Genomic DNA, 20,011 nt, shown 5'->3' on the forward strand with positions numbered 1-20,011 from the left:
TATTTTAAAAATTAACACGGTGCAATGCAAAATCTCTGTGTTGAACGATAGTGCGTAGCCGGTGATTTCTGTTAGGCACGTTAAAAGTATCGATATCCAGAGGGGGGCGGGGTGCTACCGTTAACTTAGCAGCCCCTCGGCCTATAGTGAAATATTTCGATTTTACGGAAACATTTTTTATTTTAAAAATGAACACGGTGGAATGCAAAATCTCTGTGGTGAACGATAGTGCATAGCCGGTGCAATCTGTTTGGCACGTTAAAAGTATCGATATTGAGAGGGGGGGGGGTGCTACCGTTAACTTAGCAACCCCCATATGTTTATGACGAGTTCCTATATCTTTTGAAGGAGCATGCTGCAATGAAAAATATCTGTGGTGCACGATGGTGCATGCCGTGGCAAGTATACATTTTTCATTTTGGGAGAAGGGGGTGCTAACTTAATGTAAACTTAGCACCCCTTTTTGCTTTTCAACTTCCGTCCCCCCCTTGATGGTGCAACATAAACTTTTGGTGGAGCAAGTTGGTACATGAAGAGTGCATTATGGTGCGCATAGTAATTTTCAAATTGGTGTTTAGCGGGTGCTTAATTATGAAGAAACAAACACAACGATTTTTTGTACACCATATAACTCTTTTAATCTCTATTTGTTATACGCGTTTGAGAACGGCAGCGTAATCGCCATCGCCGAAAAATGTTACGCACCTCTTTAAGGGAAATGAAAAGAGTTTTATAGTGTACAAAAAATCGTTGTGTTAGTTTCTAAATAATAACTAGAACTAAATTTTACACTAGTCTTGGATTACTTAAGTCATATATTTAAATTGATTTTAAAAATTAAATTTAATCAAGTTTAAATGCAATTTGGTCAATTGGGGGACCCTTAAAATCCTTCAGTTTCCCATGTTATTTTCAATGGAAATAATTCCAAATCATGTTGTCAAAACGTTTTCGGTTGCTATGGCAAAACTAAAGCCCGTCGCATCTTTTCCCTTGCAGGATTTCCAAGTTAGATGGATGTGATGTGTACATTATACCTGACTTTGAACAAAATCGGTGATTATCACCTCGGGTCGTATCCTTGTAAGTAAAGTAAGTTTAAGAACCATTTACTTGTAAAGATAAAATTAAAGATACAATTTGGATTTAGTAGCGCTGCCAAAAATTTAAATTTAAAATAAACTACTGTCCTAGAATAGCTACTCGTACGTTTGAAAAGAAGAAAAACAGTAGTGTCATTAAGCGAATCACTCGCATTGAATATTGAAAAATTTATAAATAAATAAATTATTTCGCATACAGATAACAGAATTTTCTGATAATAAATAATTTGGAGGCCCATATATTTAATTTTTGAGGCCCCTTAAGACGACTTTCGGAGGCCCCTAATCGAATTTCAAGTAGGCCAAGGCCTACCCTGACCTGTTGCTGGCGCCACTACTGGGGGCTGCAGGAAAAACGTTACCGGCGTGCGCTTCAATAGTGTCGCAACTTGAAGAGAACCATTGAAACCCTGGCCGGTTTGATTATCCTTCGAGTATGAGGATCATTGGGAAATATTTTACAAATCGTGTCGACAAAATGAAATCTTCAATTAACAGTTTCAAACAAATAAACCAGTTGCGTTTAAAAGGATAATAAATGAAAATTAAATTTGGTAGGCCCACAGCCTCATTACCTCACCGCAAAGCTGAACAAATTTTGAAAAATATACACATGCAGTTCTTGCTGGAACAAAATACGAAAGAAATACCATCAACAGACTCTTTATCTATTAATATTATAATAAGAACCTGTGGCTCCTCTCCAAAACCTAAGTTTAATATTTATTTTTATGTTTAACGAAAATAGACAATATTCAATCATTTTTAAAACTTTAAATTGTATATTGGTAGCCGTCAAAAGTAAACAACTAAATTTTAAGATTTAAAAATCAAGTTACTCAAGTTTCGGTATTTTCTTTGCGCGTACCAATATACAGGGTCTAACAAAATGTGTTTCGCAAATAACAGGATTTGTTTTATGTGTCCCAACGAGTTATAAATGTCAAATGTATGTGAGTCCAAAATAGCCTCCCTTCGGAGATACGAGACCACGAAAATTAACTTCACAATAAAACTGGCGAACCAAATTGTAAATTTACGTAGTTATATTTCCTGACCGTTAAAACTCAAAGTATTGCTTCCTTAAGAATTTTTTCATTTATGCTTAACACATGCAAAGAAGACATAGTAAAATAAAGTAATGACCGCTTTTATAGTAACTGTTTCTAATACACATTTAAATAACTGAAAATGATTAGCAGTAAAAAAATTACTTAACCTTACGAAGAGGGTTCCAAATTTCCTCCTTCAGTTTGAGGACAAGCTTTGGTTTGTCCACCGATTGACCGACGCCCACGTTCAACAATTTGAGAATGTCAAGCGACAGGAATTCCTCAAACAATTTATTTGATTTGATGCTTTGCGTCCAGATTATCTCGTACATCAAGGATGAAAGGCGTTGAAGCGCAATCGTCAATAAACCACAGACGTTAAAGTCCCAGATGTTATTTCTCCAATAGCGTTACCCTTTTAGAATTAAAGTGCGTTTTACCGTTGAGGGTGAGCCGTTTACTAGAAGCATACCCCGCAATTATCTAGATCCATACCTACCACTACCAGAAGGTTTAAACTCTTAAGGTTGATGATTATACCAAAATAATTTCTATTTAAATTGGATTTTAATCCAATAAGGCCCAAATCCCGTTTTTCCGGGAGTTATTTTGTTAATTGATCAGGCAACCTGGTCCCCCAAGAACATCAAAAACTTATGGATCCCAAAAAACTGGCTTGCCATAATAATTTTATCACATCAGAAAATATTTAGCCAAATAAATGGTGTTTTATGGTGGGTGAGTCCTTTATTAAACCTTAATATTTTCCACCCAAACGCTCAAACGTACCTTTATTTTCTTATGAAAAGTTTAGCAACGCCAGTTGCAATTTCTTTCCTTTTTGATTATTTCGAGCAAAGCTGCCCCGGCTGGACGCAAAGTGGATACCAAATGCTAGTTTGATACCAAGTACTTAAAATGTTTGTGAAAAACCACGATCCTGAGACGAAAAATTCCTATTTTGTCTTAAATAATAAACTTGAGCGCAGTCTACCACAAACATGTAAAAACTTTTGAGCCTGAATTGAAATCATGAAATATTGAGCCTGAATTGAAATCATGAAATATTGAGCCTAATACAAGATTTGTGCCAAAAAATTTCCGAAACCTTAAATTTTTCTTGAGACGAGACTTAGTTGAGGTTAAGTTGTAAATTTTTTTAGCCTTCTGCGGGTCTAATTGAAGCCGAGCCTCTTCTTCGTCTCTTTGCTGAAGGGTTTTTTTTTAAGGCACATAATTTACTTTTACTTAAACTTAATTGAATGTAGCTAGAGCTCGGAATCTGTTAATAATAATCATGAGTTATTCGTTTAATTTTTGACAATTTATTCACGGATGGTTATCCGATAAACAAAGTACCTCTATCTTTAATTTCGGCCAACGAACAAACGAATATATTTTTAAAATTGCAACATTTTTAGGTTCTTTAAAATAGTTTAGGGTCTATGTCAAATCGAGAGGTTGGGAGGCACTACCTCACCGATTTGTATATCAAATTATGGTGCGTAAGTAGCCTTGAAATAAAGACAATTTCCAAAATTTTGGCCCCTATCGATAAAATTGGTCATTTTATGAACAATTGAAATTTTCCCACACCAAAGGCTCCGCCGACCCAAAAATCAATATCTTTGGCCATATCTTCCAGCGAAATACCTTTAATTTATCGCAAATTTGTTTTCTAGGTGTATTTTGGACAAGGAATCGTATTCTTGCTTCAAAAATTACCTGCAGATATTGGTTTGGAAGATATTAACGTTTTCGGGGCGTCTAAGAAACCCCCCAAAACGGAAATGACGTCACCTTCGATTTTTTTCATTTTTTTATATTGTTTAGCTATTGACCAAAGAAGCACAAATTTAATGTTTCAATTATTAGAAATGATTGGTTAAAAATTTATAAGAAAAATTCTAGTTCGAATTGAATTTTTGATTCTGTTGATAATAGAGATAATTTGTGAATGACCTTGAAAAAGGTGTTGAAGGTCATCAAAATTTACATTATCGCTGAGGCTTTTAAATGGTTAATGTGCCCTGAATGTTTCATTTACTTGACATTATTAGCTTTAGAATTATTGACCCTTAAGTGCGTCTTCTTGGACCATGTCTGTTTAACATAAATTGAACAATGTTCAATGTAAAGAGTTTATTTCGAAATTATATTAACTCTAAATGAATAATGTCTATGACCAAACACTTCAGGTATAATAAGTCTGAAACTAAAAGTGCCATATAATTCAAACTTTCAGGGCACATTAACCATTTAAATGGCCTAGCGATAAAGTAAATTTTGATGACCTTGAACACCTTTTTCAAGGTCATTCACAAGTTATCTCTATTATCAACAGAATCAAAAATTCAATTCGAACTAGAATTTTTCTTATAAATTTTTAACCAAACATTTCTCATTGTTGAAACATTAAAGGTATGCTTCTTTGGTCAATAGCTAAACAATATAAAAAAATGAAAAAAATCGAAGGTGACGTCATTTCCGTTTTTTTGGGGGTTTCTTAGACCCCCCGAAAACGTTAATATCTTCCAAACCTATATCTGCAGGTAATATTTGAAGCAAGAATACGATTCCTTGTCCAAAATACACCTAGAAAACAAATTTGCGATAAATTAAAGGTATTTCGCTGGAAGATATGGCCAAAAATGTTGATTTTTGGGTCGGTGGAGCCTTTGGTGTGGGAAAATTTCAATAGATGTTTCTATAAATTAACGTGGCCTTCTTGTTTTAACTTAGCTACTACGTCACTGCTTTAACATCGGTAATATTAAGAGCGCGCGCTTAAGGCGCGAGAAACCTCGGATTTTCACGTGCGCGTGCAAACCGCGCGTGTCAAAACTTTTCTAATAAAGCCAGGACATCGTGACGTAGGAGCAACATAAAAACAAGTTCCGCAAGCGTAGATGAATTTATAGAAATGTCAATTGTTCATAAAATGGCCAATTTTATCGATAGAGGACCAAAATTTTGGAAATGGTCATTATTTCAAGGCTACTTACGCACAAAATTTGATGTACAAATCGGTGAGGTAGTACCTCCCAACCTCTCGATTTGACATGGACTGACCCTTTAATCCGTTTGGATAAACGCCCTTTGAGTTCAATTATCTATAAATAATATGACTATTGAAATAACAACAGGTACGTATTTACGGATAAAAAACCTCGCTTTTAACTTATCGTCTTTCATCCGAGAAAGCCATGCCAAAAATACCTTATCGATCAGATAAGTCTATATTTTTTATAAAATAATATTTTCTACATTGCACATCTTAACTTAAAAGAATAATAAAACTTAACCATTTGAAAATGTTTAGCCGCGTCGTATTATTCATCGACAAAATACGATTAACCACAGATAAAGTTCATAGGTCTCTTATTGCAATCGGATACACCGTTCCAACTATTTCGTTAGTTGAGAGCCAAATTCTAGCGAGTCTTAAAATCCTTGTTTAAAATAAACAGATTTTTATTTTAAATCTATTTATTATTACAAATAAAGTACTGAAAAAGTAAGTTAAAAGTATTTAGAACTATTAAGTAATATTCCAGCCTTATGTAACACGTGCACTCGGGAATTCTTAATTGAAATTTCCAAAGCCAGGTATTTCGTTTTGCTTGACGTCATTTTAAATTTACCAAACGTGTTGCGGACCCAGATAAACAGTCACCGAGGCCACGGTATAGCGGCGGTGAAGAAGACCCCGCATTTGAGGCGGAAGGGGGGCTTGAAGTTAGCGGGCCCTTTTCGTTTCGAGTTTCATTGCTCCGACTGTGAAGCAAAGCTTGAGTGAACGAAGATTTGTAATTTTGTACACTTCTTTTTAATTGCCCTATCACTAATTTCGATATCGTGCACTCGATCATAATATACTATTCTATAAATTATTACTTTCTTGGTTGTTCACATTGGTGGCCCGATTTTTCATGAAGCAGGGAGGCTCAAAATAGGATTATCTGACAAACTTACCAACCTAGTTGTTTGGCTAAATAGTGGATTTAAGATAAAAAAAACCTTGTCATTTAACAGTTATAGTTTTATACCAACCATTTTAACTAGTGATTTTACTATATCTCGTTGATTATGTTAATAAAGCACTTATGGATGTTCTATTCTTTGAAATACACCATTTTTACGCAGATTTCCTCAGCTATATTTTGAAAATCGACTTAATGGGTAACGCTTTAGAAATTACCAACAAAATAGAAATACGCACTAAGGACGTGTCCTGAGTGAAAAAAATGATTTTAAAATTTCTATAAGCTAGTATATTGGAAATGTACAAAAAATCCGTTAATAGTAAACATTCGTTGTAAATTTCAACAACCAACATCGTGAAAATTGAATAGTGAATACATCAATAGACTGACGTAATAACGGTAACCGAAACCATTTTTATATGGTTAATGGTTATATTGTTATAGTGATATACACTGTAAAATAAAAAGTTGAGAAGGGAACAAATTGTGGAACATTTAAAAAAAAATTTACACAGTGTTCTATAAAAGTATTGGCACCTTTTGACTTATCTAGTTAATTGAAATGAGTCATTTTCACTCCACCCTACTGAGAACAAGTACAATTTTCAAAAACCACAATAAATAAGTTTGAAAGTCCTACTGAAGTAGAGTTATGTTGTTTTTGTGAAGTTTTTGACCCCCTTGACTTGAGTGGGCAAACGTTCACTTCCTTCCCTCCAATCGAACAACCTTCGCGAAAATTCCTTCCTAGGTGCCATTTTCGATCTTTGCGAAGGGGGCAGGGGGCAATATCTGTCTCTATGGCACTGCACCCATCAGCCGCTAAAACTGTACTTTCGGCGTCCACGACTTTAGGATAATTGATTTGTATCGGTTATAATCGGTTAATTATTGGAATCGGTTATAATCGCTATTGGTAATAATTATCGGTAAAATATCGATAGGTTATAATCGGTATGGGTAATAATCAGTTAGATATCGGTTTCGGTTATAATCGGTAAGGTTAATAATTATCGCTTAGATATTGACATCGGTTATAATCGGTATTTGTAATAATCGGTTAGATGAACGTATTGGATTTAATCGGTTAGATATTGATGTAATATTCGGTTAGATAATGGTATCGGTTAGATATTAGTAACGGTAACGATATTTGATTTTCAAATATCGGTTAAATGATCGGTATCGATGCCAACACTATGTTAAACGTTGTCAAGAGTCAAAACGAAGATGGCGTCAAACACTACAAAGAAAAATGCTGGCAACGGGACTTGGATACCTTACCTCACACAGTAGTCCCAGACACTGGGTTCCTTTTTCCATATAATACCGATTATAACCGAAACCTATATCTAACCGATTATAACCGATAATTATTACCAAAAGCGATTATAACAGATTCCAATAATTAACCGTTTATAACCGCTATCAATAACAAACCGATTAAAACCGTAACCAATTATAACCGATACAAATCTATCAACCTAAAGTCGTTGACGTCGATCGCACAGTTTTAGCGGCACGCGGCGCAAGGCGTGCCGTTAGAACTGTGCAATCGACGGGAGATGGATGATGGGTGCAGTGGCATAGAGACGAATATTGAACCCTCCCCCCTCGCAAAGATTGAAAATGGCACCTAGGAAGGAGTTTAGCGAGGGTTGTTCGATTGGAAGGAAGTAAGTTAATGTTTGCCCACCCAATTCAATGGGGGGGGGGGGGGTAAACACTTAAACCTACTCAGCCTTGTACTTAATCCGCCAATGAGAATATAAGAAAAACATGAAAATTAGAGCGATCTAAAAGTTTACTGTGGAAATCAAAAAATGTTTCAACTTATTCGTCAAATCGGTACTTTCACCAGGGTTTGAGACCCATGCAAACAGAAATTGGATCGGGTTTAAGAAAACCCCTCTTCTAGGAAATTAGCTTATGTTTCGGCCAGAGTGAACCCTATAATAAGACCACGGTAGCTTTCCAGATAACGAATAAACTATTAAAAAATGACTAAAACTTGTTTTTAACGTATTACGGATATATTTGAAAATAAAAATGAATATGACGAAAACGAACAAGATAAGTTCGTTTCTTTTTTAACCGAACAGATAAGTCTACTTTATGTTTTCAATAACCTATCCAAATCAACAATATTATTTTGAAAAAGGCGAACTAGTTATTCAATTATATTGAATGTTTTAGTTATATCCATGGATAAGGGAACTTTGAACATAAGCGACGGTTACTATCTCTGGTTAAGATTATTCGTTGATAAGAGGGTTCGGATAAAAAGTATACAATTATTCGTTTCACTTTGGATTTCGAATATTTTTATTAGGTTGATAAAGAAAGGCCTATTTTGTCCATATGGATATTTCCGATTGATATTCAATAGACCTTATCTAATGAACAAAAGTTATGCGAATTCCGAGTACTAAATGTAGCCCAGTTTAAAGCCAACCCATAATAAATCATACATTTATAAATAATATTTAATCGAAAAATTGTAATATGTTGTTAAAATTATAAAAAAAAATAACTTTTGGCGCATACCAACGTTATTATTTGGAATTTATATATGTTTGTATTTGGAAATAATAAATCATTAGTTCTGCTATTTCTTGAAATTTTTAAAAGATATTGAACTTTGGTTTTCTTTAAAGGAATTTAAAAGTAGACTTCATACAATTTACATTACAAATGCATCAATTAACCAATTTTGCTTCATTGCCAGACCCATTTGCCTGTCGACCAAAACGTCGTAAGGAAGGAAGAAACGAAACGTGTTATGGAAAATCAAATAACAAGCCTTGGAACTGCACTTACAGCTGCAATTATGGATATCATAAAACTAAAGGCGAAAAAAAAATAGATTGTATCTTTGGTAGAATATGGTCCGCAAAAACCTTACAATGCAAAAGTAAATATTTCTAAAGTTAAAATAGCTTAACACTTTGGGTAGGCTTTGAATTAGTTTGTTTGTTATCTATTTTTAGTTAAAACATTTAGTTTCGTAATAATTTCGGTAACAGAAAGAAGGATAAATTAACCAAGGCTCAGTTTAAGATACATTTCTTTTAGAGAACTACGATTGTGAACTGAAAAAATCAGATCAAAGAATAAATGAATGCTCTCCTAGAAAACTAAATGAGCCTTGGAATTGCAATTTCTCTTGTCCCAAAGACTATTCTTTAAAAATCGATAGCAAAGTGGTTGGCACGGAACTTTCTCGAGATTGTAAAAAGAAAGGTGATTGGTCTGGAGACTTACCTCACTGTAAAAGTACGTATTTGGTTTTGTGAATATTTTAATAATCTTATAGCCTAAACTGTCCGTATACCTTTAATTAAAGTAAGTTGACTCTCCGTTTGGCGGTTGAATTTTAAACGACTTTAATTACGTTGCTTTTTATTTATGTCTCACATTGAGCTTTTAAAAGAAATCTTTTTTAACAGACCCGTAATTTATCTCAAATGGGGCTGCTCCATTCGTTGCGAGGAGTATTTCTACATCTTGTTTCGAGTTAAACGGTCTTAAGAAAAAATTCCAGGTTTCCAAATTACTGAAAATGTTTAATAGAGCTACGGCAATCTTAAAAGGCAATAATATTAATTAATTCACGGTCCGTTCGAAATGGTTTTCATTTAAGAAAGCCAACTCCTCGCTATTCACAAACTAGTTTTTTTAAAGATTACGTTTTGTCGTAGACGGAAATGTTTTCTAATGGTATTTTGTTTAATCACTTTTTTTGCATAAGTTAAAAAGCACTCACCCGTTATAATACTTTCACCCGTAATATTAGTTTTAAATCGGAAATGGATTTGATTTTTTGTTCTGTGAGCAAAACCATACCTATAAAAATAAGATCAGAGAAAATATAATTTAAAAAATACGTGAACTCTTTTCCACACAGTAAAGGATATTTCAGAACAAAAGAAACACACGCCTTAAACTATACAGGGTGTTTCTATATGATCGGGGTTTAACTTCTTTTTAAATTATTTTATTTCTGAGATATTCAGAGTTGGGTTTTAATTAATGAAACTTTTTAAATAATTAAGATTTAAAATCTTTTCAGTGGTAGGCGGAAGGCAAAAGCAATTGATGGGAAAATATTAAGTAAAATTATAAATTATACAAACTCTCACTTTTGATATATTTTTTTTTAAAAAGGGAGAAATTATAAATATTATAAAGTATAAAATAAGTATTTTAAAATTTTAACCTCTCCGAGGGCACTATGTTCCCTAGGACGGGATTTAAAATCACCGTGTCTGCTTGTTTCATTCTGTTGTTCACAGTATCGTGTTTAATTCACCAGAATTCAAATTCTTGTTGGTTTTGCGACGTCGGTGGGGACTGTTGGTGTTGTGTTGGCGTTTGTGTTGTCCTTGTAGTGTTGGTGTGTGTGTGTGTACGGTATTCCTGCTCTCGATCTACTTTTTATTCAATTTAGGGATGGACCAAGCGATAACAGTTACGTTAAACGTCTTAGCATTCAAAAGACAAGGTTTCTACCTAATGTTCACGTTAAACGTCTGATTACCAATTTGCGAAGCGTCGGAAGGAATAAGAACCCAGCGCCGTCCTGCTTTGCAGGCGAGTGTTCTATACCACAGAACCACCGACACATATTTAGCAGATATGTAAATTAGAATTTGAGCTCAAGCGGACCTTTTGGATCTCATTTAAATAAAATTAGATTTCGTATTCAATGTCAATTATTGCGTAGAATAAATTCAAATGTTGCGGCTCTTCTATTGAATTAAAACCAACCCTGCGATATGGTTTTAAACCCGGGTGCCCCTACCTGGCAGACGTGAGTTCTACCAAAGAACCACGGACACATAGTTCGCTAGTAGGATATTCAGAAAAACAGTTTTGGCAAACATCCGTTTTACTTTACGCTTTTATAATCGTATTAAAGTCAATTTATTCTATACTATTTTTAATATTTATAAGTTTAACTTAAATGAAATAACTGTTTTAATTTAAAATACAGTCGTAGCCAGGATTGAAACCCGGGTCATTACTTTAGCAGGCACATTGTTTGCTGCTGAGCCATTGACTTTCATTTCGCTTAATGTAAAATAAAAAAATGTCACAGGCAAACCCTTACGACGAGAGGTTTATCTTGGCCTGCCAACTTGATAGTATGTTTGTTACATTGTTATGATTGCAAATTTTGCCTTGAATTAACATAACTTGTTATTGGCATAACAACGACAATAAAGTATGAAACCGATAATAGTATTTTCCAAGCATAAAAACCTTACTTATTCGAGGGCAAATAGTTAAAATTGACTTTCAGTTAAAAGTTAAACGTAGAACCGGTTTGGTCTTGTGCTACTTACGACTGTTGATTCAACAAATTATAATTTAAATAATTTCAGGCTTAATTTTGTAGCGAAACGTATTTACTATTCAAGTAAGCACACATTCAATAAATGGAACTATGTATTTTGAGAAGCGACTGGAAGTTAAGGAAAAATTAGCAGTTCCTGCGAAAAATATTGTACTGTATTAAAACTCGCTGAATATCATGGCAGTTTAAGAATTATTCTATATTTAAGATTTTTCATGTTAGAGGAACATAATTCATTAGCCCCGGTGAAAAGTGTATTTCCAAACATTGGAAATGAATTTATCAGGGGATTTTCGGATTTTCAAAGAGGTGCTTCGGAAAAGTTTCAGGTAGTTTAGACACCCTTTAAAAATAACACCCAAACGTTGCGTCGATGACGACAATAATCCAAAGTTTTTGAGATGAAAGAGGCGCTTACGCCGATGGTTTTTCCCCTGACTCCCACTTTATACGCAGATTAAGTCTTTAGATTTTCAGCCTTCAGTGTTGTATGATACACGGAGTGGCTTCTTGGCCTTGGCTCCAGCTTTGCCTAAGGCTTTGGCACCCTTGAAATTGAAGATAAAAATTTTGGCTCTGACTTCGAATAATTCTGGAGCCGATCACTTCTTTGGTCCACATACTGTTGACTTTTATAGATAATTTATATTTATGTTTTATCTAGGATTTTTCGATTGTGAATCGTTGGGATTTTCGGAAACTGGATATTCGAGGTGCGAATCAAAAGATAATTATCAGTCTGAGTATTGTTGTATGATGTACTGCAACAATGGATATTCGGACGATTATGGACTTTTTATAAAAAAAGTGTGTTGCAAAGAGAATGGCGAATGGTCCAGGCGTTTGCTTAGTTGTTCAGGTAAGAAACAATTTCAAACATCATCCCCTCACTAGTTGTTTCGGAAAAAGCCGTTATTTTCGATGCAATCGTTGTTGGCGCTGGTGAATACATAGCTACTAACTTGATTAAAAATTTAAATTAAGTGATGCAAAGTTTGATCACTTTCTAAAGCCAGTGCCGCGCCGCTCTTGTTACTCAGTGTTTTTTGAATGAAAATGCAAAAAAAGCTCTCTTAAAAACGGAGATTTAACACTAAATGATAATTTAATGAAGAATTAATTCTATCGGTATTTGCTGCCTCTTTTTAACCATATAATTCTTTAATTTCACTACAAATTTAAATAATGTACTTAAAAGAACAAGTTCATTTTCAGTATAATACAATTGCTAAAGATAAAATAAAACGAATAGTTTCGCCAGCCCATTCGGGGGTTTCGTCAGGGAATGGACTGGCAAAATTATTCGTTTTATTTTAGCTTAAATAAATGTAAAATTCCCAAAGCAGACTTGTTCTTTTTGGTATATACTTATGTATAAGTGCCGCTTCCGCTATCAACATAAAATTGTTCATGTATTAATATAAATTATCAAAAACCTAAATGGTTAGAGAAATCCTAATAAAATTGGACAAATGTTTTATCCGAAAACATTAAGGCATATAATTTATCTGAAACCAATTAAGCATGATTTATCTGCAACCATCTGTGCTTACGATTTTCCGGAAAAAATTTGGGCAAACAATGTTAATACGACATGAGTTGATATTGAATGGAAATCAGATCATAAATATGGGGCCCCATAAATAAGAGATATTTCTGAAACAATAAATGCGGATTAAAAAACATGTGTTTCATTGCCTTAAGATTTTAAAGAACAGCCAAGGGTAATTAGCGCGTATTATTCACTATCTCGTTCTCCCCTTTTATTAAAATTCAGTATATTTGATAGAAACAGATGTTTCTAGAGTACGAAATGTCAGATATCAGAGCAACCGAGCCTTGCGGAAATTTGTCGTGGGAGTTAACATCAGTTGAGTTTGTCCAATAAAACAGGGTTGCACATGAGGCTACCATTAAAGCCTGTGCGGTCCGTTTTGGTCGTTCTTAAACTCACTTGAAATCTAAGAACCGAACGAGGTTTAATTAAATTAAAAAAATATGTATATATATATTTCGCTCAAAGCTTCTCAAGCAAACCTCTGGAGGTGTTAATCTTAGACAAGATCGTAATTTATTTTTATTGGAGTGAATACGAGATAATTGGGAACATTTGATCGAATACCAAATGATTCTACAAGACTAATTTGATTTACTTGCTTTGATTGACAAACCGAAAAGCAGTTCCCACATGATCAAAATGTTTATATTTAAAGCCCGATGAAAAAAAACCTAACCCAACCAATAATTACAAGCTATTTTTTAAAATATATATTATTTGGTTTCAAATAATTATTTAAAACACAAGACACTCGCAACCTAGACCTTTTAACTTTTAACCTTTTCCCTCTAAAAACCAATGCTGTCACTTTTGTCAAACAAATGTTCCCATTTACAAAACCTGTCGGTAATAAAAAAAAACCCATCTTCGATCAAAAGCAAGTCGATAGAAAGGACCAATTGTCGATAATTTGGAAAGCGATCATATGTAACCATGTCCTACGAAATGTGGAACTCTTTTCCAATATTAAAAAAGCCACTTCCTTCAAAAACAGTAAAAGATCTTTTAAGGCGAAGTCGAGCAATTTTATTTGATTCGAATTTAATGACATTTTATAAGTAAGCATAATATGTTTTCAGGAATATGACAATGTTTACTCCATCCCTTCAGTTTTGAAATCCTCCAGAACTGTTTCAACGATTAAAAATACTTATTGTTTGAAAATATTTCAATAAAATAATAAAGTTTAAAAAATATATGTTGGTGTATTGAATACGTTGTTCCTTATATCAATCAATAAAGTGAGTTTCTTGCCTATCATGAAGAAAATGTAATTCCTTATGCTCCAATATAAAAATATAATCCTATTAGAAATAATACATACATTTTCAATTCAATTATCATTGAATCTAATTTTTATAAGATTTTCATTAGAATTGAAAGCGTTCATCAGCCGATGGACTTTCTAGGCGAAAGAACATAGATAACTCTCAATTTTGTGTGTCCGCCTGAAGTACCGAAATATAATTTATCATCCTCAAAGGTTGATTTTTTAATTATTTCACGAAGTTCAATAAATTTGAATCTTCCATACTTTTGATTTATTTTGTTATTAAATTTTTTCCAATATTTTCTTAAGGCATACATTTATCAAAAAACTAAAGTAGGCCTAATGTTTTTAAGTAGCTCCTTCGTTACTATCTTTGAAAAGCACGTCATTTTATCTATAATCAGAATTTCAAACCAACAATAATCGTAAATATTTTACAATGTAACTGAGGGATGCGATTAATTTAATTCATTTTATAAACGCATTAAACTTATAGCTTTTTTTAAAATGTTTTGCGTGGTCAAAAATCAGAGGTCGAATAACTGCATAAGTAGGCAAATTTGCCTTTCAGGAGAGAGGTTTCGCCATCCGTCATAATTATCTCCAGCCTCCATTGAATCATCTGTCCTAAGCCCTTTTTGACCCCTTCCATCCATCTCCTTCTGTTGCACATTCTGTCCATCACCCGGGACTGCACTTTCCCACGTTTAACCCCCGTTGCACCCTATGTTCAGCACCTTCCGTTGGGCCTTCCGTCGTTCAACCTCCGTTGCAGGAGATTCACGATCTGCATGATGAATATCACCTCGCTTCCATTAGAAAAGCTGTCAAATAGGAAAAGCAATTGCAGATTCTGGGTGCAAAATTTATGGATAATCAACCAAAGCTAACACGAACTTTAGAACATAGGAAGAAATATATTATGCACTACATACATTTTAAATCATACTTATCGCTTGCTCTTCACCTAACTTAAGGTGGAAGTTAGTGGTTTTGTGTTTCTGGGAAAAAATAAGAGATGGCGCTGAAACACGTCTCTTGCTGGTGTTGCCGGAAAATATTTTTATTTTAATTTCACGTGATTTGCTTTTATTCATTGTACTGTTAAAGTTGAGTGTGGCGCGCGCATTACCACTTCAAAGGAGTTCGTGCGTAAAGTGCGCGAGTCCTTCTATATTAGGAAGCGCGCGATCTAAGGAAAAACGCTTTTATATATGTATCTAGTTCGTATAGGTGTTTCTTTAATATACGGGAGGTCATGTGATAATGTTTTGTCTACGTCACTGTATATAACTATTGTAGTTAGCGAGGGCGCACTGCTATCACGAGTTCACGACAGACTTCGGCATTCGAAGATAATTTTATTTTGGCCTGCATGTATTTATTTTATGTTATAGAAATAGCTATTTACAATTACGTTGATAAAAAAAAGAGTTTTTATAAGTTGTATGGGCTTGAACGACAGAGACGGAACAGAGAGAGGGGTGAGTTGGGGATTATAAATGGACCAAAAATTCTGAAAATACTTTTAGGGTTTATACAGTTTGACGAAAAATTAAAAATCATTCCATTTTCTTTTGTTTAGCTTGTAGGCCTATAATGTTTTTAGAACTACAGGTATTTTTTTTCTAATTGTGTATTTCTTTGTCAAGTTTGAAATTTAATATTGAATCATGTCTTTCCAATGTCATGTCTTTCATGTAGGATCGAGATTGTAAGAAAAAGATATTTTTTAAAAATCATTTAGCTTGTAATTTTGTCTGTTTTCGGAGAAAATGCTGAGTTACGCAAGAATTTACGTAACAAAATCTGACTCATACTATACACAATGATTGAAATAACAAACTATAAGGTTAGATACTCGTTCGATCAGGATAGCCAGTAGAACGGTATAAAAGTATTTACAGTGACAATTATATTATTAAAAATAACATTTGCATTTTTTTTTGTTTATTCAAGGAAGAAAGGGCTGATCGAGTCTGAGAAGACCGCGAGCCCGGCGAAACACCATCTGATTAATCAGGGCGAGATATGTGTAACGGCCACGCCAACGGGGGGATACGTGGGGACAGGGGTGGGGGCAGGGGTGAACACAGGGGTGGGGAAGTATTCCGACCACCCGTTGGGGAACTGTTAGTCGTCCTCACACGACCATCCACAAACTCTGCCTCCCGGCCGCCTGGGATTACAGGAGTGAGCCTCGACTCCCGGCATAATATTTGCATTGAGGCGAGACGTTTATTCGCGCTACTTTTTCTTTGGTTGTTTATTCTTTGGTGCGCCAATGCTTTTTCATTTAATTTTATTTTGGGGAACCGTTTTTCCTGGTACGACTGATGACTCAGGCTCTCGAATGCGCATCGATCTCGTAAATCTTGGGTCAGCTAATTCTGGAAGAATACAGCGTTCGAAATAGAATTTTAGTTTTCCAAACACCTTACTCCAGAATGCGGGGTCTGGGTAAATTCGTTCAGTTACAGAGCCTAGTGGTGTCCAAATTAGAAAGTCGCAGTAACTCCTTTTGGTGATGTATAGTTGACCTTGAATTTGATAGTAGTAGTCGTGGTTACGCTTTAGGATCAAACAGTCGCCAACCAACTTTGAACAAAAATTCTTCAATTTTTCGGGGGCTTCGATTGGATGGATATATCTCGCTGAATAGGGACATTTAATTTCCAATAATCCATCCGTTCCGATTAATCCATCAGGGGAGGCACCCAAGTATCATATTCAGTGTCAATGAACAAACCGCATTTATTCACCGATATTCCTTGTTTTTCCGTTTTTTCTTTATGCTTTTCAAAGGCTCGCTCTTCTTTTTCTATGCCGTAAGAACAAGCGGGATTGGAAAATCTTTTGGGGTACAAATGGCTTTGAACTAATGATTCGATGTCGAAGCCAAATTTTGTTCAACTTTCATTTGATAATTTTCGGTTGAAATCGCGGATTCTCACAGTATCGAGAATACAGTTTACTTTCGCCTTCCTGGAAAACACAATACTCAGTCGGAAATTGTAAACGGTCTGCGTATCGTGTATGGTACAAATACTTACTGATTAGAAATCCTTTTATTTCTGTGGATTCTTTTCCGTGACGGTGGCTTACGAGAAGCGCGACGAGGGGCGGAAATTCTACCCATTTCGCGTTTAGAAGCGAGATTCAATAACAAAGAATTCTATTCGTTTAGAAGTCGCAGATTTATGTAAACGCTAAATAACTTTACAACTTGGCCGTATTCAAATTCAGAAAAACATCGTTTTACTTAACCTTATATTAAAATGTACCATAAGGGTTTCGTAAAAATCGCTAGCAGGGGAACGTTGCCCCTAAGACGTTTACATTGAGTTGGGAATACATAGATATATTGAGATGGAATAAATTATAGGTGAAGCATTAACCCTTTTCCGACATTTGAAAAACGTACTCGCGCTAAAAAATTACCTCGTGGAATAAAGTGATATAGCGCGCGTTACATTTGAATTTTGCTATTTTTTAAGAAAGTCGCTCACCAAGACCCTAGCGACTTCAAGCGTCAGGCAGGTTAACTACTAGAAAAATGTGGTTTTAATTGAATAATAAATTAGTCTTTCGAGCTAGCGGTGCCGTTTTCAATCGTAAACTAGATTTATGCCAAACCTATCGAGAACACTTTTAATTTTAAAAATCGGTCCACTAGTAAAAAAAAATTCAAGGCCGCCAGTTTCCAAGTACTATAGTTAATAAAATATTTATAATTAAACGTTAAAAATGAATTCGAATGTACATCTTCAATCATTGACTAGTTAAGGTTTCAAAGAAAATTATGTAAAAACACACGGGTTAATATCTTAATTATTGTAGAATTGGCGAGTGTCGTAAAAACGTCTTATTTCTATGGTTATTGCTGACTTCCCCCTTAAATACACAGAGGTTTAAAATTCAATCAAAGCCCATTGATTAAGAACTATATAGAATTCAATACTCAGCGTCGAAAAGAAGCAAAAGTTGAGTTTAGCAAGTTATTTTTCAAACTTATGAACAACGCTTTCTTTGGTTAGTTGATAATTATTAAAAATAATATACCATGAATTATTAATGAAAAAAACTATTTGTAGGAAAAACCATGAAAAATCTTTGCAATCGCCGCAACACAACTAGTTCATAATGAAAAACAACGAATGGGCGCATCACCTCGGTTCACAATAGCCAGAATTTTTAATGAATAAAAATGGCTATGGTGGGTTCGGGTAAGTTTTGACACGCTTAAAATTGGACAGTTTAAATTAGCTCCTTTTCGCGCCTCAACCAGACGACGGAATCACCTGTGCAAGGTCATTTCCGATAGCCTTGACCTTAAGCTTTAAAATAAAACTATTCGGCGGCCCAACGAACCGAAAGCCGGAAAGATGGAGGAAGGTGAATCAGGTTCTGTAAAACTTTGCTTTGTTTTAGGTGAAAAATCCAGGGAATGTTACTCCTACCCCCTCAAGGAATAAGGTTTAGTTTAACGAAATCTTGAAATTTCCATCCAAATTCAAATATTTTTTGTAAAATGAACTGTTCTCTATCGAATAATATACTTAAGCCTTTGTTACTAGCTTTAGAACGCGAAAACTGCATCAATAAAAATACCCAGTTTTATGGCTTAAATTGGCCGCTTAAAAATTATTAATGTTACAGCATATTGCTAAACTGATCGAGACTGATTTGTAACAAAAATCAAAACGAAAGAATAACATGAAAGAATATAAATTGTACAGTAATGTAAAAGTTGTGTTAGAAAATAACCAGTAGTCCATGCTAATGACCCAGATACCAATCAAAGGCAGGAAGCTGGTATTACTATATTATTAAGAAAAATTACTAATATTTGTTAATTTGCTGTATTTTGGATAGTTAAAAGCAATATCCATAAGTCTTGCCCCCACCTACCCAAAAACTATACTAACATACCTTTTCTTTACATTATCTTAAAATCACTATTACAAGGAACTCCGAACAAAGATTGCGGGTAAAATACATTATCTAACAAAATTATCCCAATGCTTAGGGTGAATTTGATCTGACTCATCCGAGGGGCTTAAAACTTTGTACACTAATTACAGGAATACAATAGTTGAGTACAGCCTTTGGTACGAGGGGTAAGACACTATGCGAACTCGGTGTACACTGCCGTACCTTTGACAGTATTAAATGGAACTCGCGAACTCTTGAAAATTCGTACCTTTAACAGTGCTAAATGCACGAACTCGGTGTACAGATTATCTGAGATTGTCTTATCCCTCGCTTTGGTAGTGCTAAATTTGTAAGCAGTTACGTAAACACGTTATCACAGTCTTGACAGTCAAAGCTATAGGCTTGTGCACCGATTATGGGAAGTGATCAGCTCTTCAATTTGATCTTACTATATATGTTTATGATAAATTTTGAACTTTTATTGTTTGGAGTTACAAGAAACTGAAAAAAAACCTCGAAACTCCAGTTATTTGGTATTTCCAAGAACAGTTGGACAATAATTTAAAAGTATTCTGAACTAAATTACTTCGCTGTATTTTACGAAGCGTATTTTAGCTAATAAAAAGTAAAACTTCGCAGGTAGAGATGTAAAATACCTGGTATTTTTTAAAGAGTTAAACACCCAGTTATTTATAAACACAATTATTTGTTTTATATTTCCTTCTTCACTTTTAAAAACTGGAGGATA

General features: G+C 34.5%; 1 protein-coding gene across 1 annotated transcript in view; it reads left to right on the plus strand.

Moving 5' to 3' along the window:
* LOC149943732 (P-selectin-like) overlaps window positions 1-14,254 on the plus strand; it is a 50,130-nt gene extending 35,876 nt beyond the window's left edge. The window contains exons 10-13 of the mRNA XM_090175958.1: window positions 8,870-9,055; window positions 9,217-9,417; window positions 12,165-12,359; window positions 14,138-14,254. Coding sequence (XP_090032084.1) covers window positions 8,870-9,055; window positions 9,217-9,417; window positions 12,165-12,359; window positions 14,138-14,145 — 590 coding nt within the window. The 3' untranslated portion in view covers window positions 14,146-14,254. The remainder of the gene's footprint in view (window positions 1-8,869; window positions 9,056-9,216; window positions 9,418-12,164; window positions 12,360-14,137) is intronic.
* The last annotated feature ends 5,757 nt before the right edge of the window (window positions 14,255-20,011 follow it).

Source organism: Leiobunum rupestre, chromosome 5, assembly GCF_980474605.1.
Source record: "Leiobunum rupestre chromosome 5, qqLeiRupe1.1.hap1, whole genome shotgun sequence".
Lineage (NCBI taxonomy): Eukaryota > Metazoa > Arthropoda > Arachnida > Opiliones > Sclerosomatidae > Leiobunum > Leiobunum rupestre.